The sequence below is a fragment of the Notechis scutatus genome, chromosome Z, assembly GCF_049901735.1.
Source record: "Notechis scutatus isolate UNSWTSFEM ecotype Mainland chromosome Z, rNotScu1.2, whole genome shotgun sequence".
Taxonomy (NCBI): domain Eukaryota; kingdom Metazoa; phylum Chordata; class Lepidosauria; order Squamata; family Elapidae; genus Notechis; species Notechis scutatus.
This window is the reverse complement of record NC_142025.1, coordinates 134,328,190-134,353,536: the sequence shown is the minus strand read 5'-3', so window position 1 is coordinate 134,353,536 and position 25,347 is coordinate 134,328,190. Positions and strand designations below refer to the sequence as shown.

General features: G+C 42.8%; 1 protein-coding gene across 2 annotated transcripts; it reads right to left on the bottom strand.

Annotated features, from left to right (window-relative positions):
* Window positions 1-1,988: 1,988 nt before the first annotated feature.
* Window positions 1,989-24,747, bottom strand: DBP (D-box binding PAR bZIP transcription factor). 2 transcript variants are annotated; one of them, XM_026682368.2, is made up of 5 exons: window positions 24,401-24,747; window positions 23,552-23,810; window positions 13,953-14,288; window positions 7,902-8,122; window positions 1,989-3,001 (listed from the first exon to the last, which is right to left on the bottom strand). In XM_026682368.2, exons 2-5 carry the CDS (start codon window positions 23,715-23,717, stop codon window positions 2,786-2,788), a joined length of 939 nt encoding a protein of 312 aa, XP_026538153.1. In that variant the 5' UTR covers window positions 23,718-23,810; window positions 24,401-24,747; the 3' UTR covers window positions 1,989-2,785. The 2 variants fall into 2 exon arrangements, with proteins under 2 accessions (XP_026538153.1, XP_026538154.1); XM_026682369.2 differs by having other exon boundaries at window positions 24,513-24,747.
* Between the last annotated feature and the right edge of the window lie 600 nt (window positions 24,748-25,347).

Genomic DNA, 25,347 nt, shown 5'->3' with positions numbered 1-25,347 from the left:
TAACTTGATTAAGGAACTTTTGGTCCTACAGATAATGCTGGATCTCTTCCAGGTTTTAGCCAGCATTGATATATTTTAGGATAACGGGAAGCATTCAGCATTCAGGAGGCTACAACTTTAAACAGTGGAAGCTCTGTCTTACATGACACCCTACATTTGCCTTTATTCCATGCATTTAATGAAATGTTACTACATAGCAATTTATCTACAAAGATCAGAATCATGCAAATCGTGGTATTGAGCGGTCTTTGGTGCTCTCTTGAGTTTGGTTGCAGACATTTCATTACCCAAATCATAACTGATTACCCAAATGAAGTATCTGATGATACTTCATTTGGGTAATGAAACATCTGCAAAATAACAACCAAACTCAGAGAGCACCAAAGACCACTCATTTCAACCCTGAGCACAAATATTCTACTTTATTAGTAAACCATGGTATTCCCTGGCATTATGGGAGCCAAGGTTGGCCTTTGTCGAAGCAAAAATAGGAAAGAATATTGAGCTCTTTGAACTTTGGTGTGTAGGAGAAGATTCCTGACAGTACCACGAACAGCCAAAAATACAAACCGACGACTCATAAATCAACCCAGTGTTTTCATTTGAGGCACAAATGACCAGGTTCAAATTATCCTACTTCAGACACATTATGCGAAGATCGTATTCCCTGGAGAAGACTCTAGTTAGAGTGGTGATGAGATTAAGAGTAAGGGCAGATCATCATGGAGAAAATCTCAACGGTCACTAAGAGTCTGCAATGATTTGATGGCACGTAATCATTACAAGTAGTCCTCAACTTACCACTATTCACTTAGTGACCATTCCAAGTTACGACTGATGGCCATTTTTCACACGACCGTTGCAGTATTCCCCATGGTCATGTGATCATCTGGCATGTCACCAGATTCACTTAACAATTGTGTTACTGACAACTGCAGTGATTCACTTAACAACTAGGATAAGAAGAGTTGTAAAATGGGCAAAACTCACTTAACAACTGTCTTGCTTAGCAACGGAAATCTTGGGCTCAATTGTAGTCGTTAGGATTACCAGTATGTGGCAACATTGTATGTTAGTCTTTCAAGTGTCACAAGATGCTCTTATTACAGCCAAGTTGCTTTCCTTTTCTCCCATGCATATAAACATTCTCCCCCAACCTTTATAGAAAGGGAATTGTAAAATTTTAAAACAAAAAACAAAACAAAAAGGAAAGTGGTTGTTTGATCCAAAGCCAAAAATGGCCCAGCCTGCAAAAATAGAAGCTGGTACAGCACAAAGGAACTATCTCATGTGTATGTCTGCATTACATCTACAGACAGGTATGTGAACAGAGAAAGAAAATTTATTTGGTGATTGCATTTTGTAAAATCCCATCTTCCTTTATTCCTCATTGCGTGTAGCATATCATTGTAAACATCTTTTAGGAGGGTGGGAGGGGGTGGAACTGCCATCGAGCCCTCTCCAAAAGTTCTTAACAACACTGTTACATGGAAAATTAAAAAGATTAGGAATCTCTCCAAAAGAGATTTTAAACATGTTTGTCCAGCATTCCCTTTCTGTACGAAAGAACCATTCTTCCCTTAATAGAAGAACATAGTTTAATCTCATAAGTCTTGCCTGGAGTGAATGTGGCTGCGTGTATATACATATACACACACATAGCAACCACACATTTTGTCTGTTTTACAAAAAAGAGATGAAATGAAACTATATATATATATATATCTCTATATATCTATGTGTGTGTATGTATTTATATAGATTTCATATTTAGAAGGGACACAAATGAGGTCTTGTGTTTTATCATTTCTGTACACATGATACCACACTGGGCAGTGCTGGGGAAAACAGGTGCAGTCACTTGCCTTTTTTAAAACTAAAAACAGAATAATATAACTGTAACAATTAAAACTAACGACCCCTAGCTCTGCCATCAGATGTGAAGTCCCCTTCGGTGTGGAAATAAAATGAGTGACCAACCCGTTTGATTTAATTTGGCATTCTATAGACAGAGGAGTCTTGATGTTTACTGATCTCAAAAACAAGGATTTTTCCATTCAGGGAGTCCAAGACTTTGAGGGTTCCTCAAGAGGGGCATGTAAAGTCACAGTGGTAGGGATGAGTCCAGAAAACCTGGATGTCATGTCCACTTTTGTAGCTGGCTTGCCTGTCCCTTAGTCGTAACCCCACAGTCGATGGATGAAATGAAAAAGGGTTAAACTATGTGCAATCATCTGCTGAAAAAAAAAACTATTTGTGTGACCAAGCCTAGGCACTAAGATCTGCCTAAAGGGCTCCTGGGTCATCCGTATCCAAGTCCCATCCAAATGCCACACAGAACAGTGGTTTGCAGACATTATGGTCTCTGGTTGAATTGTCCTTTGGATCAAGAGTTCACCTATAAGTCAAACCCTAAGATACAGGTGTAGAGAGAATGTGCGTGCACATATATGTGTTAGTGTGTGCAATACATCTTCCAACATGCTACAGAGCCCTTGTGTCTTCCAGGTATCTATGATGCCCAGCTCAACATCTTGGCTGCTGTCCTGTTCTGGGTGAGGGGCGGGACATGCCCACCCAGGGACTCTCCTTTTTTGCTAACCATGGTTAGTCCCTGCAGGTGGAAAGTGCTCACCGCAGATCTTTCCCTCGTTCCAAACATCTGTTGTTGGATTATTTGTTTGCCTGGTTTGGGAAGAGAGGGGGTCTGGGTTGAAAAACCAGGGTGGCCCTACCACCTCAGTGGCGGGATCTTGGAGAAGAGCACAGCGCCCTGCTGTGGATTTTACAAGGTGCCATGCTGAGATTCATATTTAGAGAGGATGCTGCGGTAGCGGGTTAGTTCCTGGCGGATATTGGCCACTTCTTGCCGAAGGACTGCGTTCTCCTTCTCCAAAAAAGCTGCCCGAACAGTGATTTGATTCTCTTTCAGGCGCCGAGCATCTCTTGAGCGTTTTGCTGCCTCATTGTTCTTGTACCGCCTGTTCCAGTATTTTTCATCCTGGTTTAATATGGAAAAAAAAGTGGGGGGAGAAGAAAAAAGTGACGTGTCAAAGAAAGTAACACATAAGCATTGTACAATAGATAATTCTGTCAATTTCCCACAAGACTCTGCATCACTTAAATGTTCGTATGCAGTTCCTACATGGACTTGACAACTGTTGGCCCTCTATCCAATTCAGGGCAATGTTTGTGCTCTATGAAGCAATGCCCTGTATATGATTGCAGAGGATACCCATGGTCAAATCCCGAGTCAATCACAAAAAGGCACTGTGAATGAGTGACTTGAAATCTAAGTAAGGTTTGGCTTGCCCAGGTAGCAGACAGCCTTAGTTGATGATCTGGATGATCCAGGAAAGAGCAAATTCTGCCAGGCAGAATTTGGATCTGGCAAGTGAAGGCTGTAAATGCAACCATATCCCAAAAGGCAAGACTTTTAGATGGCTGCAGAGATTTAACTCTTAAAACATTAAACATACCATGACTTGTATCCTGATGACTGATTGAGCCCAAAATTTATGTTAAGTGAGAAATTTGTTAAGTGAGCTTTGCCTCATTTTACAACTTTTCTTTGTATATTTGTAAAGTGAATCACTGTAGCTGTTAAGTTAATAACATGGTTGTTAAGTGAATCTGGTTCCCCATTGACTTTGCTTGTCAGAAGGTCGCAAAAGGGGATCACATGATCCCGGGATACTGCAACCGTCGTAAATATGAGTCAAGCATCCGAGTGTAGATCACACGAACATGGGGAGGCTGCAACGGTCATATGTATGAAAAATGGTCATAAGTCACTTTTTCCAGTGCTGTTGTAACTTTGAATGGTCACTAAGTGAACTGTTGTAAGTTGAGGACTATCTGTACAGTAAATTAAGCAACTCAACAAAAATGGTAAAACGATAACAGATAACAAATAAAAAATTCAACTTCCATTTTGACTCTGTCTTCTCTAATTTGAAAAGCTGAAATGAAGGAGCAGGACTGAGATAAAGCAAGGAATTACAATTAATCCTCGACTTACAACCATAACTGAGCCCAGAGTAAGACATGCTGGCTGTTAAGCAGGTCACCCCGTGCACAGCTTTGCAACCTTTTTGTCGTGGTCATTAAGCAAATGCTGCAGTCACTAAGCAACAGCCACAGTCACTAAGTTGTTAAGCAAATGCCTCAGTTGTTAAGTGAGCTCATTGTTTCCAATGGTTTGTGTTTGCTGGCAAAAACAATAAATTGTGGTGATGCTATGGGCCAGTTGCCAAGTGCCCAGATTATGTGAATGTGGAAGGTGGAGAGGGGGCAGGGGGAGGCTGCTGGAAAGTTGAAACCAGGTTCTAAGTACCTTTTGAGGGGGTCCATTGTATCTTTGAAGAATTGCCAAACTACTGGTCATAAATTGAGGACTATCTGTAGCCTACAGTATTGGGCTCCAAAGCAGAAAATATATTTGAGAGCAGGTGTTACTTGCTCTAACTGTGGGCAGCTCCTTGATTCTTTTACCTGGATTCCTTGTTGCTATCTTCCTAACTCAAACACATCTTTCCAGACCAGGAAAAGTTCTGAATACACCTGTATTGGATCCAATGGCACCTTTTCCACTCTGTAACCAACTGATTACGCACACCCGTAATAGTTGGTTACATTTCTACTGAAGAAATTTGTTGATGGCCTGGTTGAACCATTGAGGAACCCTGGAGGACTGACTGATCTAGTTGAAGAAGTACACACTTATCCCTATCTTCAAAAAAGGGGGAAAGGAGGACCTAAGAAGTCACAAACCTGTCGTTGATACCTGGGAAAATTCTAGGGATCATAAAGCAATTGATCTATAAACATCCTGAAAACAGTGCAATAATTACCTGAAGTCAAGATGGCTACTTCAAGAACAAGTTTTTCTAAATTTATTTTACTTATTTTACTCTAGCTTCCTTGTAGATTAGGGGAATGGCAAAGAGGATTATTTTCAGATTACACAACTAATAGTTTCACTACATCCTACACAGGTCAGATTCCCCAGTCAAATTTGCAGCCAGTTCTTCAAGGGCATTTGCACTTGGGGGGAAAAAAAAACCCAGTGAAAGCAAACCAACTGGTTTGGAAAAGATCAATGAATGTGATCCTGGAACAAGGAACCAAGTTCTATAAAGACAGAATGGAAGAACGGGGCACAGTGGGAATAGGACAAGCCCTACAGAAATACTTTAAAGGATGTCATGCATGAGCAGTACAGCAGAATATAGAATGCTGGATTTACATTACAAAAAAGGCTTTGTAGATCAGAACACACTTCTAAAACACTTTGGCAGTAGAATATGACACTGGGAGATGGCTTGTCTTCCTTCACAGATGCATTCAAGCAGAAACCAAAAACCAGATTAAGAAGAAGACTTAATCTGGTTTTCTGTGCTGAGCAGGGAATTGGACTAGATTCAATATCCAATACCCAATCTTTCTTCAACACGGCCTGCAGATGTACAAGATTCCACTCAGAATTCTTAGCAAGGGACATGAAGCTGCCCCAGGTCTTTGGAATGAGGGTGGGATATAAATCAATAAAGAAACAAATGCTAATAAAGGCATTCTGAGAGCCAAGGGATATATATATACACCATTGATAAGGACCCCAGTTTGGGAAAAGCAATCAAATGAATACCAGATGGAATCCTTCAAGGCAGTGGTCTCGAATTTTTGTGGCGCCAGTTTCGTGGATGACAATTTTTTCACAGACTGGGGTGGGTGGGGATCGATGGTTTCACACGCAACCTAGATCCTGCGCATGCACAGATGACGGTTCGCTTGCCTGCCCACCGCTTGCATGGCCCGGTTCCTAACAGGCCATGCACGGTACCAGTCCATGGCCTGGGGTTGGAGACCCCTGCTTCAAGGTGTCTGACCTTTTCTAAAAATTATCATTCTTTCTGTATCATTCCCCCGCCCCATTATAAAGCCATTACAATGGAGGGATAGGACTAGGAAGATGTGAGTACAAATCCTCCCTCTACCATAAACCTTCCTGAGATTCATTCCTGTTTTTAGCCTCATTGTTGTGAAGAGAAAAAATGAGGGGGAAGGCCTAAACCTTCTATTTTCATCTCCCTGTCTTTAGGGCCATGGACATTTTGAAAATACTTAGACCTAAGCTGACCAGCTGAGGACCTCCCTGCTGTTTATTAAACCATGCATTTTCTTTTTAGCCTGGAAAAGGTCATACAGGTAGACTTTGACTTAACGTTCACATTTGGAACCAAAATTGTAGTCACTAAGCGATGCAGTTGTTAAGTGAGTCATTAAGTGACCAGATCTGTTTTTACTGGAACTGGGTATGTCTAGTTCGATGAAAAGAAGGACTAGGGGTGACACGATAGAGCAGTGTTCCTATATCTCAGGGGCTGCCACAAAGAAGAGGGGGTCAAGCTATTCTCCAAAGCCCCTGAGGGGAGGACAAGAAGCAAGGAGAGAAGCAACTTAGAACTAAGGAGAAATTTCCTGACAGAAAAATTAATCAGTGGAACAAACTGCCTCCATAGGTTGTGAATGCTCCAACACTGGAAGTTTTTAAGAGGAGACTGGATAACCATTTGTATGAAATGGTGTAGGGTTTCCTGCCTAGGCAGGGGGTTGGACTAGAAGCCCTCAAAGGTCCCTTCCAACTCTGTTATTCTATTCTATTCTATTCTATTCTATTCTATTCTATTCTATTCTATTCTATTCTATTCTATTCTATTCTATTCTATTCTATTCTATTTTAATTCTATTCCTATTCTATTCTATTGTCAAGCCCGAAATTGACATATGTATTTTAGTTAGGCTTAGTATATATTATTTTTCTTACTTTCTCTGTGGCAGTCATGGGGGGAAGAGTTTCGGGCTTGCCACATTTTTAAGCGGGGAGGAGTGGAGATAGAGAGAGTTGTTTAGGCTAGGTGATTCTTCTTCCCGTGGGAACATGAGCTGACCGTGTTCAGGCTCCTTGAGGTGGAGATTTATGACATCAAGCAATGTTGAATTACTTCTATTGGAGAATGTGACTTTTGGGGATTGTTTCTAACTGCTAATATTGTGGAGTAATTCCGGGTTGTGTCAGATCTGGAATCACCATGGACTTTGCCAAATTGATGCTTTCCTAAATTAAAAAAAATGGTTTTGGAAGATGGACTTTTTGCTCTTTTCTTTTTAAATGGATTTCATCACTTGGAAACCTGACATCTCATCTCATCTCATCTCTTCTATTCCTGTTTCTATTCCTATTCTATTTCATTCTATTCTATTCTTCTACTGTGATCATTAAGTGAATCGCGTGGTCACTAAATGAATCACATGGTCATTAAGCAAATCCACCTTCCCCAACTGACTTTGCTTGTCAGAAGCAAAGTAGAAAGGTGGCAAATCAAGATCATGTGACTGCAAGATGCTGCAACAGTCATAAATGCAAACTGTTTGCCACGTACCACATTGTGATCATGTGATCACAAAAGTGATGTGATGGTCATAACTTCAAGGACCCGTCGTAAGTCATTTTTTCCCTAAGGCCATCATAACTGCAAAACTATTGTTAAATGAACCTGTCAGAAGAGGAGGACTATATAAAAAGCTGTTTAAAGAACAGCTGGGCCTGCGCTGATCTAAACCCCTCCTCCTAAATCATTTTCAACCAACTAAATAGCCCCTGTATTTATTATGCGTGCAATGAACACATAAAATTGTTTATGATCTTGTTTTTATTGCTTGGTTTGTGAGTAACTTTGTACTAGTTTGTGAGTAACTTTGTTCTCTCTTTGTCTGAATAACATACTCCCTTCCTTAAAGAAACATCCAAGCTATTTCTACCACGTGAAGGAGAATGGGAAAATGAAAGCGAAAGGTCTCTGAACCCCAAAGGCAGCGGCCTATCCTTGTTCCCAGCTCACCTTCTGATCATCAGGAACCTGTATTTTCCGGGCCTTTTTCATGATCGGCTGGGGCTTAAGCTCCTCTTCTGAGAACCGATGCTTGCGAGGGTCAAAGGTCTCGTGGCCTGGAATGCTGGACAATGCCAAATCAGCAGGGTCAGGGTCAAAGTTCATGAGGACTTCCACAGCCTCGGGATCTACTGGGCTGGGTGTGCTTCGGGAAACTGGCGTGATAGGACCTGAGGCAGGTAAGGAAGGAGGAGGGTGAATTTCGCACAAAGAGAGAAAGCATCAACAAAAGTTACCTGGTGGTCCCCTACTCCTTCCTGATGATCATATATCCAACCACCCCCTTTCTACTTCCCCGGTGCCCCTCAACTTTTCAAGAAAGGGATTAACAGATATTGTGGAGAACAACCCAGTACATTTAAGTGCTCCTGAGGCAACTGCACAGATCACAAAGATGAAAGGCATACAGAGGGGCTGAGGAATTTATGCAGGTTAAACAGCACCCCAACAACCCCATTTAAGTAGAGGTGGGTTTTCTGGTGCACTCCATGTCTGACAGGACCTAAGAAACAGTCAGAAAGAGGGCATAGCGACGAACTTGTTCTGGCAACCCCAAATCAAGGATGGTTGATTTAAAAAGAGTGTTTTTCCACTTCAACAACTTTAAGAGGTGTGGACTTCAACTCCTAGAATTCTGGGAGTTGAAGTCCATATCTCTTCAAATTATTGAGGTGGAGAAACACTGCTTTAAAAGCTTATCAAGTTACTCGGCCTGGGAAAATCAGGGGATGTGGCAGGGAAGGAGAAGGTCATGTTGTGGTTAGCAGAACCAGAGATGCCTTGAAGTTGTGCAATGGATGAGGAGAGCACTTGCCAGAAAACAGGGACTCTTAACCCTTAACTCTCCCCCAAGTCCTCAACCTGGAACACCACCCCACCTTCTAACTCCTAATTTCCTGGTCCCCCCCTCCCTCTTCCTCAAGATTTAGGATCTAGAAACTAGAAATGTAGGTCACAAAGCAATATAACCTTCATAAATTATAATGTGGAGTTTTAAATGCCCACACCAACAACAACCTACAACTCAATCAGATGCTAAGACCCCATCCTGGATCCAAAAGCCCCTTTTGTACCTACCCTCCATTTCCTGTTCTAGCCAACATTTTCCCTACCAGCATTCAAGCTTTTTCTTGTTAGCAAACCATCTCCGCTTTCTCTGTAAACAAATCAATGCTGTCTTTTTCCCTGCTACTGTAATAGAGCAGAGGAACTCAGGTGCTCCTGCCTGCTGGAGGACCCAGGTACCCTGGTTTCCCCCCTCCTCCCTCCCCGAGACATCTGCCAGTCATCCCTTCTAATCTCCTCCCCCGCTTGGAGACCCCAAATGACCGCCCTGCTGGAGTGCTCCGCCCGCCTCCCTTTGGAGGAGAGACCCACAGCTATTCCGCCCTGCTTCGCAAGCCCCTGCGGCTGGCCCCTTGTGGGAAACTGTCCGCTGGGAGAGCCACACAGTCACCCCTAAGAGAGGCCCTGCCTGCCTGCCTGCCTGCCTCACACCGCAGCCCCACGTGCCTGCTTGCCCCGCCCTGCGCTGAGGAAGGGGCAGGCTGCCAGCTGGCAGGAGCGATGAGAGCGAGAGCGCAGAGCCCAGCCGAGCGACATGTGTTCGCAGAGGCAGGGTGAGAAACGTGAGCGAAAGCAGGAGGCTCCATGCACAGACACGAGACTGGGCCTTTCCCAGCAGGGCGTGGTTGACACAGGGCTCTGGCACACCAGTAACACGGGATTCCCCGCAGCCTCCTGGCACGCTAGGGCTGGGCCTCTACTCCAGGACACGTGCAAACACATTCAAACATGCTCTTTGAGGTGGCAAAGTGGGGGGGGGGAAGAGACCCACAGCTGATGCTCAGGAAAGGAGAAAACTTCATCCCCCGGAGTTCTCCCTCTTATACGTGGAGGAAAGGCCTGACGTTTAGGTTCTCCAGGTTATGGGGCAGTGTTTGTGCAAAAGGGAGGCTTTTCTGTTTTTAAACATTGGCTGCAGTATTCAGGAATGCTAACATAGCTGATGAAGCAACATGGGTGGTGGTGGAAGGATGGGTGGTAGAGGGCAAATATCAGGCTTCCAGGCTGGCAAAATAGTTTTTAGATGGGAGAGAATATTTGTAGTTTGGGGTTGAATTGTGGGGTCCTTTGTGCTCTCTGAGCTTGGTGGTTTTCTTGCAGCTGTTTCACTGTCAAACTAGGTGACATCATTAGCGCACTGATGATGTTACCTAGTTTGGTAATGAAACATCTGCAAGAAGACCACCAAACTCAGGGAGCACAAAGGATCCCACAGTGTGTTTAGAGGATGGGGTGACTTAACTGTAAAAACATTTAGAGAGGGGAGGCAATTTGTGTTTAATGTTCTGCCCCTTCCCCCCTCCCCCCAGATATAAGAGCTCCGGGTACTTTCTCTTTAAATAAAAGAGAAAAATATTTGCAATGGTCTTAAATCCACTGATTAATAGACCTGGGTGAATAAAACAATATATGTGTTCATTTCACACCATGTAGCCAAACAATTAAAACTTTATGGCATAATGTAATGGCCTGTGCATAAGATGATGGCTTGATTGTCTTTCCATGCTGGGCCACCAAACTCCATGGAGTTTTAGTGTGTTGTGAGAATTCAGTTTATGTCTTACAAGGAAGAGATGGAGCATTCAGAAATGCTGGGTGTTCCAATTAACATTGAGCTAGAGGAAGTGAAGGATTATAATTGAGAAGAAACTTTATGTGAGGTGGGGGAGATTGGAGGGCTGGTGTGTTATCGAAGTTTGAGAGGGACATATATATTTATCAATTATAGGAATTAGAATTCACTTGAAAACCTGCATCATCTTGAATATCAGTTTAATTGCATCACTTTTGCACTCTACTGATGACATTGTCTGATGCGATCAAAATATTAGTGATGTGCAAATCAACCTGGAGCACCACTGGTCCGAGTCCAGAGCAGTGTCTCTCAACCTCAGCAATTTTAAGTTGTGTGGACGTCAATTCCCAGAATTCCCCAGTCAGCGATACTGGGAACTGAAGGAATTCTGGGAATTGAAGTTCACACAGCTTAAAGTTGCTGAGGTTGAAAAACATTGCTCTAGAGCACAATTCTGGTGTTGCATATCCTCCAGGGAGCTCCAAACACTATGGATGGGATCATCATCCCCATTAACTTGCACTCTTGATATTTTTCACCGTAAACGGTAGGCACCAGTTTTCCATCCAAAACTCTGTAAACTTCCTCCTTTCCTCCAACTTCTCAACAATCACACTTCTAAATGGAAGCCAAAAAGCAATATTCAGAATCAAACCTGGTACATCACTTTCTAAATATTATTCAACTCAAATTTCTTATTATTCTGTTTTCAAAAATCCACACACTCCACCTTTCTATTGGGAATCAGAACAAGGCTCAGTCAGAAATGAAGTCTAAATAGAATAGGAAAGGATAGGGTAGGGTAGGGTAGGGTAGGATAGGATACAATCCTTTATTGGCCAAGTGTGATTGGACACACAAGGAATTTGTCAGTACAAATAAAAATAAAAACAATATTATTACCACTCTGAGGTGGGGTTTACACAATGCAGTGGATTTGGTTACAGAATTAATCCATTTTCTGATAGTGCTGAACCATAAACTATTCAAACAGGCTAGACTTGTACAACATGCTAATCCTTCTACTAAAGCCCTAAACAAGGTTAAAACTAACCAAACTTAGCATGTTGTGGAAATCCAGAAAAAGAAATGGAAGTTTAGAAGTAATTGTTTTCAGCATGGGAGTTGAACACAATACCCAATTCAAACTTCTCAGACATCCCCGGAGCCTTTGAGACTGTTAAAGTAATAATAAAGTTGAGTTTTTATGCATTAATTTGCAATGTTTTTACTGTTGTAAATTGTCTTAAATCTCCATCTCTTTCTATGTACTCTTTAATACAGTGATTCTATTATAACATGGGATTTTCATCCATTGGATCAATTCTCAACAGGTGTATCTCTAGCTGTATGGACTTCATCTGCCAGAATTCCTTGAAATATCTATAATTAAAATTCCCTGACTGGGAATTCTGGAAGCTGAAGTCCACACATTGATGAAGACTGCAGTGAACTTTTCATGAAGTCAGGGTAAACTTATTTTCAGAACATTGTAACTTTAGTTGCCTCTAATCTAGATTATTCCATAAAATCTGTTTTCTGATCCTCTCCACCATAAAAATAGCTTCAAACTTCTCTGAAATTCTAAAACTTCCAATAGGTAGAGAAAAGAATTCTTATACAAATCAAGATGGGATTTAAAATAACCTTCCTTCCTGGGTGCATGGTGTGTGCTAGCAGTACACAATCTGTTGTGTATCAGTCTGTATTTGGCATGTGAAAACTAGACTAGGAATGAGAAGTTAACTTCTCAAGCAGCCAGGAGAAGGCTGTCTCTGCTACCACAACCAGAAGGTAGGACTGAAAACTATTTACAATTAGGAGGAGATGAAACTGAGAGTTCTTGCCACAATTAGGGAGGAGCACGAAACTGTCTTCCTTCCCCCCTCTAACCCAGTGAGGGTGCTAAAATATTTTTTTTATCACCTCCACACCACTGCTAAGCCTGCATAATACACCATGTTTCAAAGAATAGCCTTTCTGAAGTTATCTATGGAGATTCTCAGTCATCCAGGTCATAACGGTCTCAAAGGTGTTTTTTCTCCTTCAAAACGGTTGTGTTTTCCTTGAGGAGGAAGAAGGAAAGAAGAAGAAAACATTTTGCTTCTCATCCAGAGAAGCTTCATCAGTTCTGATGAACCTATCTTTTCATCCCCCCACCATCAGAACTGATGAAGCTTCTTGGATGAGAAGCAAAATGTTTTCTTCTTCTTTCCAATTGTTTTTTGAAGAAAAAAAGCACCTTTTTGTTAACCCAACAATAAATATATTTGTAATAATTTTAGGGTTCTTTTTAAAGTAAGAACTAATCAAATAGGACATACAAGAGTAGCACAAGGGTCAAAATAGAAAGTTGAGATCTGGAGCAGAGGGAAGAAAAAAAAACCTACTTTTCTCTGCTCAGCGCACTCAGCGCACTTTTCTCTTCATATAGCCTTAGCCACAGGAAGAAAAGTAGCTTGGAAGGAATGATTCAGAAAAGAAAAAAAAAACCTACATACACTCTTCTCTTTTGTTGCTCTTTCATTGCAAATCAGGGCTTCCACAATCTATTTTTGTATTAAAAAAATGCTTTGTTACATGCATCCATTTGTAACCTGGATGCAGGTCCCCAAATCTTTGTCTTTAAAAAAAAAATGTAAATTACAATATGACTTTGCCCCTTACAACTTCAAAGGACAAGTTTAAATTATGCTTTTTTGTTATCCCATAGAGCAGGGGTGAGGTACAATAGTCTCTTTATGACTTGTGGACTTCATGGCTGGCTGAAGAATTCTGGGAGCTGGAAGTCCACAAGTCATAAAGGGGCCATCGTTCCCCACTTCTGCCATAGGGGCACTGCAAAAGGAAAACAAAACAAAGCATATAGCAACGCAACTCTAATTTGTACTCTAGCTTTATAATGGTGTTCTTTATAATACTATCAACAAATATTTGTGTGGGCAACTATGGTTTTAGGCCTACAATCAGTGTGTGCTGGTTGCGACATCTAAAATATTTGGAAGCTGAGGAAAAAAACCTAGACCGCGGGGTCCTTGGTGCTCTCAGAGCTTGGCAGATGTTTTATTATCCAACTAGGTAACACCATCAGTGCATATGTTGCTTGGTAGAGTAATGAAATGTCTGCAAGAAAACCACCAAGCTCAGGGAGCAACAAGGATCCCCATAGTTCAACCCTGAGCTACAAATACTCTATTCTATAGAAAAAACAGACTTGGGGAAAGAGTTAAAAGGATATTCTTACATTTTTCTTACAAATCTCATCCCAAAAGCGGGAGAACCACAGGAGCCAATCACTATGTTCTCACCTTTTCTTCCCCTACTCACCATCTTCCTGCCCAATGTACAGCCAAATTTACCTGTCTTGCTGCAGTTTTGGTCATAATCACTGCCAACTAGACCTTCACCAGATGAAGAACAGGCCGAAGACGATGACGCACAAGAAGCCGGCCGACTAAGATCCACCACTACCCCACTCGAAGGCGAGGCGGTGGGCTGGCTGCCTGGGGAATAGGACTGATGGGCTGGACTTGGGGGCAAACCATTTTCCAGCAAAAATTCATCCAAGTCGACATACTCAATCTCATTATAGGGCAAGGTGCGTTCCCACAGCAGGGACCCCAGATATGCACAGTGCCCAGGTCTTGAGACGCTCAGATCGTCCTCCATCTTACGTTCCTTGTCTTTGATCACACCTGCAATGGAACAGAAGCAGCAGGGGAGGGCAAAAAGGAGAAACGCAGGTTAAAGAACAAGATGTATGTATGATCTAAGAATAGGAACGTACTGAAATGCGATCAAAAACAAGACAGGCAATTAACTGGAAAGTCAGAATCTGGAAAATTAGACCAGAATTTGCTCATGTTGCGAGGAGAAGGCTGAAGGTGGTAAATCTGTGATAAGATGCTTAAGGAAACTGCAATGCTTTCAGAAACAAAGTGGACATGGACAAGAAGAGTTGTTAATTAATGAATTAATAATTGTTTCCCTGATATTACATATTAAAGCTTAAATTTTGTACTGTAAAGGGACAAGGGGTATATCTGGCCAAAGCAGCTTATAATTAAAAAAGAAGGAACTAATGTGAAGAGGAAAGGGAAAAATAATGAATGAGTATAAATTACAGCTACGCATATTTAAGCCATTCAGTCAAAGGTGATATTCTTTTAAAAAGAGGTGGGGCACTATGGCCCTTTTATAACTTGTGGACTTCAATTCCCAGAATTCCTGAGCCAGCCATGCTGGCTCAGGAATTCTGGGAGTTGAAGTCCACAAATCATAAAAGGGCCATTGTTCCCCACCCCAGTTTTAAAGGAAAATACGATTCAAAGGGAATGCAAAATGCCTTTAGCAACGATAAGATCCTTTCCCAAACCAAACATTAATCCTTCTTCAAAAGCAGAAAACATTAAACCACATCATCTTCCAACTCCAGCAAGTTAAAAATGTTTAGCTCCAATTCCATTTATAGTTCTCTAACCTTCAGAAGTTGTGGGAGCTTCATCACTGGAGGCTTTCAAGAAGAGACTGGACTGCCATCTGTCAGAAATGGTGTAGAGTCTCCTGCTTGGGCGGAGGGTTGGACTAGATGACCTATAAGGTCCCTTCCAATTCTGTTAATCTCTCTCTCTCTCTCCCCCTCCCTATCTATCTATCTATCTATCTATCTATCTATCTATCAATCATCTATCTATCTATCTATCTATCTATCTATCTATCTATCTATCTATCTATCTATCTATCTATCTCTATCCTGAATTTTTGGAAATGGCAATACAGGTAGTCCTTGACTTACAACCATTTGCTTAACTGCTATTCAAACATATAACAATGCTGAAAAAGATAGTCTTCACACTTATGACTGTCTCAGTGATTACATGATCAAAATTCAGGCACTTGGCAACGGGCAAGTATTTACAATAGTTGCAGTGCCCAGGGCTCATATGATCACCATTTGCAACCTTCCAAAGGGGCTTTTGACATGCAAAGTCAGAATGCGGGAAGCTGGATTTGCTTAACAACAACAGCAAAAAAGATCATTAAATCAGGCATTATTCACTTAAAAATTGCCCACTTCGCAATGGAAGTCCCAGTCCCAATTATGGTCATAAAGTGAGGACTTCCTACATGTAACTGGAGGCTTCAGAATGCCAAATTTTCCTTATCATGCCTAGCCTCCCTACTTAGCGCAAGATTATTTAACAAAGTCAAGAAGGGATATGTCTGGAAGGGATATGGAATGCGATGTAAAAAATAAAAATGTTATTATAAGTTATTATAATTTGCCAGTTAAGTAAATTACACTTAGCACAGGTCTGTTTGAATCAAAGAGATGGCTGTACCATCAAGTTACTTACAGGGATTGAAGTGTGGAGAGACTTGTAAAGTGTCAAGTAAAATAATCATTCCAAGCTAATAATCACCACAACTGAACAGATAGTTCTCGAGTAAGAACAGTTTATTTAGTGACCATTCAAAGTTACAATGGCACTGGAAAAAGTGACTTATGAACATTTTTCACACTTACAACCTTTGTAGCATCCCTATGATCATGTGATCAAAATTCAGATGCTTGGTAATTGCTTCATATTATGACTGTTGCTATGTCCCATGGTCCTGTGATCGCCTTTTACAATCTTCTGACAAGCAAAGTCAATGCCAGATTTGCTTAACAACCATACTACTAAATTATCAACAGCAATGATTTAACAACTGTGGCAAGAAAGGTTGTAAAATGGGGCAAAACTCACTTAACAACAGAAATTTTGGGCTTAATTGTGGTGGTAAGTCAAGGAATACAGCAAAGATTTTTACAGATGTAGCTCCATTATTTCAGAGGAAGAAAAAGTTGGCTTGATGTTAGAATATAAGATTTGGAAATATTAATTTAGGCCATCCATCTGCTTGTTCTGTTCAAAGATTTAAAGGTTCCTGAACAGATGGCCTTCCAGCGCTTGAGTGCCCACAAAGAGAAACCCACCACCTCTCAGCTATGGGCTTCCTAATATTTTCGTTGTTTTTTAGTTTCTCCTGATATTCACTTGCATGGATGCAATTCTGGCAGTTTTTGTTAAAGTATTTACCATTTACCAAGAGCTGCAGTGGCGCACTTGTTAGAATGCAGTACTGCAAGCTACTTCTGCTGACTGCCGGCTGCCTGCAATTTGGCAGTTCGAATGTCACCAGGCTCAAGGTTGACTCAGCCTTCCATCCTTCCGAGGTGGGTAAAATGAGGACCCAAGTTGTTGGGGGCGATATGCTGACTTTGTAAACGCTTAAGAGAGGGCTGTAAAGCACTGTGAAGCAGTATATAAGTTTAAGTGCTATTGCTATCACCATCTACCATTTATGCTACTTAGACTGAAACCACCTACCCACTGCATTCTAATAATTAAGGCTTTGTTGGAAACTATTCTAATTGTACATTAGTGCTTCCCAACCTTAAGATGTATCCTAGGAATACATCTAGGAATTCTGGGAGTTGGAAGTCCACCCTTCCTAAGAGATGCTGATGGCGAGAAATGCTACTTTTCAGGGACCAATGCACTATATAATCCAGATTCCAAGCTTTTTAAAGTTTTAAAGTGGTTATGCAAACTAATAATCCCATACGTATGGGTATCTGCAAGAGGGGAAAAGGGACAAATGAGGGGGAAGAAAAATAACCAGAGAAAATTACCACACAAACACCATAACTTACACCCTTGCATCGGATGTCAGGATGGCAAATGCATAAAGAGTGGCAGCTGTGTAGCCAGGCACATGTTGGTATTTTGCCATCTCTACTGTTTGCTGTAGATAATGCTGTCCCACATTCTACCTCTGATCTCCTTGGTGGCTTCATGCAAACTCAAAATGAAATTTCCCCCGGGTTAATCGGCAACTGATACCTTAAAAATTTGACTTTTTTTTTAAAATGTGCAACGCGAAAATCTGCTTTGGGTTCAAAGCTGCCTGCTTCTATCGTGTTGTTTCAGTCAATTCTGTTCTGAATTTGGAAAGACCCCAAATGATCAGAACAGCCTGCTTCACCCTTGAAGCAACTGCCTCAGACTAAAAACGGGAAAAGGTTTCAGATCTGAAAGATTCTCCACTCCCTTAGTAACATATTAAGGATGCCAAATCTTTCCCTCTATCTTTCTGCAATTGTGCCAATCTTTGCCAGGATTTGCATGATTGCTCCGAGGTGGTTTTTGTTTTTTTGTTTTTTTGCACTGCAGACTTGGACATGTATCTGCTCCTGTGCTGGATCACGTGTTTTTATTTAGCTTTTTAAATATCTGGCAGCGAGGCCAGATTAAAATGCTTCTAATCTATGGCTGTGGTTAAAATGAAGGACTGAGAAGCAAGGACAACTGTAGATCACTGAGGCTGTAAAATGCAATCGCTGATATCTGTAGTGTAAAACTGCTGAAATTTGCCCAGGACTTATCCTTCACTTTCTCCGCCCCAAGGCCTGCCTGTTGTTCAGCAGCAAAATACAAGCGCGGCTTTACCCCAGCTGACCCCTGCTGCGCTCAGCCGTATCTGATCGGCTTCATCAGTGCGCCTGTTCCTTTGCTGCCCCTTGCCAGCCTGACGCTCAGAGGAGGCAGCCGGGAAGGTGGCTCCTTTCAGAGAAACTGGCCTTTCAAGGGAACTCACTTCTCAGTGATTTTAATACAGGCACACACCTCAGAACCATTAATCTAGGGAGACGGTATGGCAAAAACAAGCATTTTCTGCCTGACTCTAATCCCTGAATCCACTGGCTTAGGTTCAGATATTATTCAATCTGCTCCTGCCTAGGGGCAAAAGGGATCCATTTTCACCACCACCACCACATGCAGAGATCGTTATTCATGAGTGGGCTCAAATAGAGGATAGTGCCAGGAGGTGAGTGGGAGAAGATACAAACATTTCTTCAAATGTCCTTGATGTGACATCTACTATCTACCTACCTACACACACACACACACACACACACACACCTGCATCCTTTCTCCACTGCACCTGGGCTGTCTGTGTTCCCTCCTCAAAAACACCAGGTCTCTGGAAGCATAGGTGATTGTCTGCTTTATAGGTGCCCAACCCACATGACGAGGTTCAGACAGGCCTGGGAGTGGTGCTCCATACCTGAACTCTTATGCTGCCTGTACACGTGGAAGAGTAGTCCAGACCCAGCTGATGGGCTGTGGCGACACCAACCTGGCGCCCCGAAACTGGGCGAGTCACTCCCAACGCCCCATGATTAGATTAAACCCACATACAATTCCCAACTGTGAAGAGATGCCCCATACAGATTGATCCTGGAATATTTTCTCTCTTTCCTTCCTCCTCTTCCTCCTCTTCCTCTTCCTCCTCCTCCTCCTCCTCCTCCTCCTCCTCTCTTCTTCCAATGCCTGGATCCACCCACACAACTACCTGAAACTGGCAATTATGAACTGCTGGATGAAATCTTGACTCAGTCACGGGACTCATCAGAACAATCCATGGCCATTTTTTTAAAGCCTCAGTTTTCCCCATCTGTAAAATGGGAACAATGTACTACAAGGATAAAATGCCTGCAGAAGATAAAGAACAGCAAAGAACAGGAGAAAGAAAGAATACTGCTCATATTATTTAAAATACGGGGAATGATACAGTGGAAAATAAAAATAATAAATATTTTGTCTTCATTCCTCCTTTGCCTTTAGTCCCAGTTCTTAAGCATGAAGATTTTTCCTGTGTTACACTAAAATTACCTCCTAAGCTGCTTCCTCACTCCCCCAAAATTTCCCATAAATCCTCCCCATGGCCAATTTAATGTAATACCTAAAGCTAGACTTCAGCATGTGAGCCTTGTTTTCTAATTCTGCCCCACTAGCTATTGCAGGGGTGAAAACTGTTTCAGAATACAAAGTACTTCAAGGCTGAATTCACACAATATATTTAACCTGCATTATCCCTAGGTATGTATTACATATGTACAGTAAACAGAACCATCAGGCAATCCTAGCTTAGGGTCCACATAATAATCTCACCCATAAACCACATAAGATACTACTTTTGTAACTAATGTGGCTCAGGATATTTGGGGATCAGATGCTAAAAGGAATATAATGAAATGGAGCAGGGAAATAGCTAATGCTGACCATTCAGGCTCTGGCGCCAAGCAGAGTGAACACAAGATTTTTTTAACAATTATTATTTTGAACCCAGACTCGGCCAACCCGCTGCAGTCATAACCCAAACAAAATAATCAAACCTCCAAACACAGAAGCCAGCACCAAGCAGCCTTCCCTGTGGTTGGAGTTATCAGAAACAAACTGAGCCCCCGCCAGCCAGCCAGCGAACGTAGACAACACAAAGAGGGGAAAAAAACAAGAGCAGAAGGCTCTCCAAAGCAACATAAAATCATGCACGTGGCAGAAAGAAAAAAACGTCAACAACAACCCTTGAACGTTAATACGGATGGTCAAGGTTAGCATCCGCTCCTGAAATCCGAGGGGGTGGGGAGGAGATGCACGTGAAGGAATATGTCTCCCAATGCAGGCATCCCTGCAGGACTCCTTGGGGGAAGGGGGGCTTAAAACACGCAACAGTCTCCCCTCTGTACACACGGATCTTGCCTTAATGAGGGTTGTGCCGCTAGGAGGAAAATAAATATTAAATAAGGATTAGAAGGGGAAGTAGTGAGCCCATAGAAGATTCTGCCCAGGTAGGCTAAGGGATCCAACTGGCACCCTTCAAACCTTGATCTGGCTTACCATCCCCACATCATGGTCTCTATGCCGAGATACCCACCATCTGCATCCTTCTGTCCACCTCTCATCCTGACTGCTGCTAAACTAGAATATAAATGCCAGCTTGGGAGAGCAGGCGCTCCCTCACACTTTTCTCCCCCCCCTCCCCTTCTTTCTCCTGGGGAGTTTGCTGACCCCGGGGAAATGTTGTGATTGTCCCCACAATATCCCGGCTGCTGCCACCTCCACCTCCCTTTGCTCGCCCGCCCGTTGTCTGATTGCTCGTGTGAAAAGTCTTAGAGATTGTTTCCTGGAGCGAAGCTCCACGCCGGCACGTTTCGTTCCCTCCTGCTGTGTCCCGTGGCTGAGCTGTGTGCAGCTTTAAGGGATTTACTGCTGCCAGCCAGCAGATGTAAGTGTGTGTGTGTGTGTGTGTGTGTGTGTGTGTGTGTGTGTATGCACGCGCATGTACAGAAACACCCCTTGATGGATCACCCTGGAAAACCCTGACTAGTTGGCATTTCTCCAGCAGCAAAACTCCAGGAATCCTGGCTCCCCAAACCTTCTCTCCAAGAGGGCCTTAAAAGATCCCCTCCCAGCTCAGAAATCCAAGATCTCTCCGCTAATCCTCTCCTGCCCGCCCCCCCCCCGCCCCCGCTCCTGCAAGGAAACCAGGACAGCCATTTTTCCACCTGAAAACCCGATACCCCCTCCCCCCCACCAAGCCTTCCATAATAATTATTTAAAAAAACAAACAAACCCTGTGATGATGCTGGCATGATGAGGCATTAGGGGGGATTAGAAAACACCAGAATTCCCAAATTCCATTTAAAAAGGAAGGAACCGCAATGGCAGGCATGGCAAGCCCTTTTTAAAGATGTCATTTACAAGGAATGGGGAGAAGGATAAGTTTTAGGCTTGGAAATTCCTCTCACCCCCCACTCCCTTACTCCCCCCATTCTGATCTTTAAAAATCCTGGCTCCCACCGACATCTTGGCCAAAGGTTTCTGGAAGCGAGCATCTTTCATATGGGTTGGACTACAACGCCCACCCTCCCCTTCCAACCACTGTTGCAGTTCACTCTAGCTGAAGGGTGCCAGGTTTGAGGAGGGCAACTCGGAAGTGCTGTGTATCTAACTCCACCTCTTACGCTGTATACTGTTTACAAGGGCTTTGGCCTCCTGTGGAATGCTCAGATCTAAGCCCCTCCCAGCCAAAAGCTATGATAGAACAAACCCCCCCCTTCTTCCAAAGCTTCATTTGATCCCTTCAAAATTAAAACAGGGCTGAGGCTTCCATGCACAGGAGCTCTCACAAGCAAATTCTTGAAAAAGTATCTTCCTTGAACACAAACCTTGTTTTTGCAATTCACATCACAGGAAACAGAACAAAAAGGGGAAGTAACTGTGGCAAGTTGAAATGAGGACCCTGAAATAATGGCAACACTCCCTCTGCTCCTTTCCCCCCCCTCCTCTTCCCAAATCCAGATGGCAGAAAAGGTAGAAGTGAAAGCAAGCAGAACACCACAGCAAGGAGGCCCTTTAGTACTGGTGTGTCCCTGTTACTTTAAAAGAGATTGGCCAGGTTGGGATGGAAAAGACAATCCAATGTTGCAAAGAATCCCAAATGGGCAGAGAGATTGGGAAACAATTATAGTCAGGAGGAAAAATGAACAAGATGGAGTGATAGTTGGAATAGTATTTATTATAGGGTCTCTCTCTACCCCCATGTGTGTGTGTGTGTGTGTATGTGTGTGTGTGTGTTACAGAGAACCCACAACAACCTGATACCATTTATCTTTATTATGACATAAGACACCTAATTTTTTTTAAACTGCATCCATGTTATGAAATTGGCATGTCTCAGGCAAGCTAGGCAGAAAACACTTGGACTGCTAAAATGAAATACTTGGGAAACGTTTCTCAAAGTTCAAATGGTGGATGAAAAATGATCCTGGCCCAGAGGAGAGCCTCACTTTAATTCCACGTTGCCACAGGCACACTGAATCACAAACCAGCCAAACACAATGTATCTAATGTGTAGTGAAACCTGGCCAGCCATGTCAAGTTCAAGCTACAGTTAAGTGGGACAAGCCCATAAAAATGGGTTGAATAAACCATGATTTGGTTCATAACCGGAAAATACGCTTTGCAAATATGGCCAACCTCTTTCTCCCTTTAAGGGTGGCTCCCACCCTTAAAGGGTGGTTCCCAAACTGTAAAATGGAACTAGCAGCAATTCTTTATATAGTTGATGAATTATGTGCCATCAAAGTTGTTTTTGATTCCTAAATGATGGAAGATAGATAGATAGATAGATAGATAGATAGATAGATAGATAGATAGATAGATAGATAGATAGATAGATAGATAGATAGATAGATAGATAGATGCATAGATAGATAGATAGATAGATAGATAGATAGATAGATAGATAGATAGATAGATAGATAGATAGATAGATAGATAGATAGATGCATAGATAGATAGATAGATAGATAGATAGATAGATAGATAGATAGATAGATAGATAGATAGACAGACAGATAGATGCATAGATAGATAGATAGATGATAGATAGATGAATAGATAGATAGATAGATAGATAGATAGATAGATAGATGCATAGATAGATAGATAGATAGATAGATAGATAGATAGATAGATAGATAGATAGATAGATAGATGGATAGATGCATAGATGCATAGATAGATGGATAGATAGATAGATAGATAGATAGATAGATAGATAGATAGATAGATAGATAGATAGATAGATAGATAGATAGATAGATAGATAGATGCATCGAAGGATAGATATATAGATGGATAGATGGATAGATGGATAGATAGATAGATAGATAGATAGATAGATAGATAGATAGATAGATAGATAGATAGATAGATAGATAGATAGATATAAGCACATAGATGATATATAGGATATATAGATAAATAGGTGAGATAGTTATAGATACGTAGATAAGATAGATATATAGCATAGACTAGCTAGCTAGCTAGAATGCTGATTGAGTAGATAGATGACAGATAGATGATAGATGATAATCTACACAGAGGCACAAAAAAATTGCTTTAGCAATTTCTAAACAAGCAAATCAAATCTCTCCACTGTGAACTGGCAAAACAGTTGGAAAGCAGCAAATGTTTTGTGTGGCTGCCAGCACAAATGCTGGTTAGACCTGGCATGTTGCAGGCAGTGGGGGTGGGTTGGGGTGGGGGTTGGAATCACTCACATGAGGCCAGATCCTTGGTCCCCCGGCGTTCAGGACTCTTGACCGGTCCTTGAAGGAGGCTCTTGAGACTGACCATAGTGGAACTGGGGCCTCCGATCGCCAGAGGAGGAGGAGGAGGAGGAGGAGGAGAAGACATGAGACTGGGTGCCGGACTGCCCTGGGCCATGGTGAAGGTTGCGGCAGCGGGAGCAGCAGTTAACTCCAGGGTCCACGGTGGGTTTTTCCTCTCTTTTCGACAATCTCCAGCACAGTGTCCCGACTTTAGAAATATAAAAAAAATATGTATCAGTAAAAGCATCAAGCTTCGAACTAGAGCCTGACGAAAATCCACCCGCGATGGTCAGGAGGGGAAGGAAATTTCAGGACCTGGATGATTCCCCCCCCAACTTAAAATATTTCTTTCCCGCTTGCCCCCCACCCCCCTTTCCTCTCTCGTTCTCCTTCCACCACCAGCCTTGAAATAAGCCTCCAGGGCGCTGGCGGACGGCCCCCGCTTTGCCCCGCTCCAAATTTAGCAACCAGTCGGCACCAAAAAGGATCTTCGCAGAAGATCTGTCCGGATCTTGGTGGAGATGAAGAGGCTCGGGTGGCGGTGGGCGTGGGAGAGATTTAATTTTTCAATAAAGCAGGAAACAATAATTAAAGATGATCAGAAAACGGGGGAATCGATTGTCTGATTCAGAATTTTTTAAAAATGGATTTATTTTTTGGGAGGGGGAATTAATTACCCTCGGGAGGTTTTTATCCGAAGCCCTAGCCTTTCCCCTTTCTAAAGGAAAAGACTCGGCGATGTGATTCCTTCACAAAGAGATCCTGCTCCCTCTAAACGGCGGCGGTGGATCAACTCGCCTTTTCCTCTTCCAGCTAAATCCTAGAAGCACTGGAAAAAGCAATGCACGATCTCCAACCAGGGAAAAGCGCCTTCTCGGGCAGGAAATGAAGGAATCCGAGATTTTCGCACCTGCTACTCTGCCAGGTCCCCGTTATAATAAGGGGGAGAAACCGAAAGCGGATCCCGATCCGTTCCGGAGTCCTATGCAGGCTTCCCCCAGAAGGGAACCAATGCATTTGAGCTAGACGCGTGCAATAGACGGATAGATGCAGATATAAAATTGCAAAAAAAAAAAAATCGCTCCAGTTACTTTCCTCAACAAGCACTTCGCAACTATTTCCGAATTCGCCCCTCCTATTGCCACAAAGTAGGAGGGGCAGGGCAGCGAAAGTGGGCGGGGATTCGCGAGCCCTTCTCCACCAACCAGACGCCCGAGAGCGTGAGATTTGCAAACACCGCCCCCCCCCCTCCACTGCTACTTCTGTCATGTGCGTCTGCCATGGGGCAGGTGGGGCTCTGACCTAGATTTGACCAATGGGAGGAGACATGGTGGGAGGAGTCTGACCCAGTTTTGGCCAATAGGAAGGTGGCAGGGGGGGAAAAGGCGACAGTTCAGCGTAGGAAGCACGCGGAGAGGCACGTGTCGCTGGTGTTGTGATGGGGAGCAGAAAGGGAAACCTGGGTCTTAAAGGGACAGCTGCGAAAGTAAGGGCGGGGGGGCCGAGGATAAAGCGGTGAATAGATCAAATCTGGAGTCCTATCTGGATATGTCTTTTTAAAAAAATATACCCTTGAGGTTGGATTAGCCTTCAAATTCTATTCAGCTGCCTGAAAAAAAGCATGCCCCGTATCCAGAAAACCAACTTTCCCGCATCCTCTATGTTTTGCTATGGAAGCTGTCAGTTAAAGCAGGCTCAACAACAGGGACAGAAGTAAACATTGTTTCTTTTCCTGCTTATCGTGG

Excerpts from the sequence above, each read along its gene's own strand:
- DBP (XM_026682368.2), bottom strand. The coding sequence starts at position 23,717 with ATGGCCCAGGGCAGTCCGGCACCCAGTCTCATGTCTTCTCCTCCTCCT. Across the intron at positions 8,123-13,952 it reads CCAAAACTGCAGCAAGACAG|GTCCTATCACGCCAGTTTCC; the intron begins GTAAATTTGGCT and ends TACCTGCCTCAG. Across the intron at positions 3,002-7,901 it reads AGGTTCCTGATGATCAGAAG|GATGAAAAATACTGGAACAG; the intron begins GTGAGCTGGGAA and ends ATATTAAACCAG.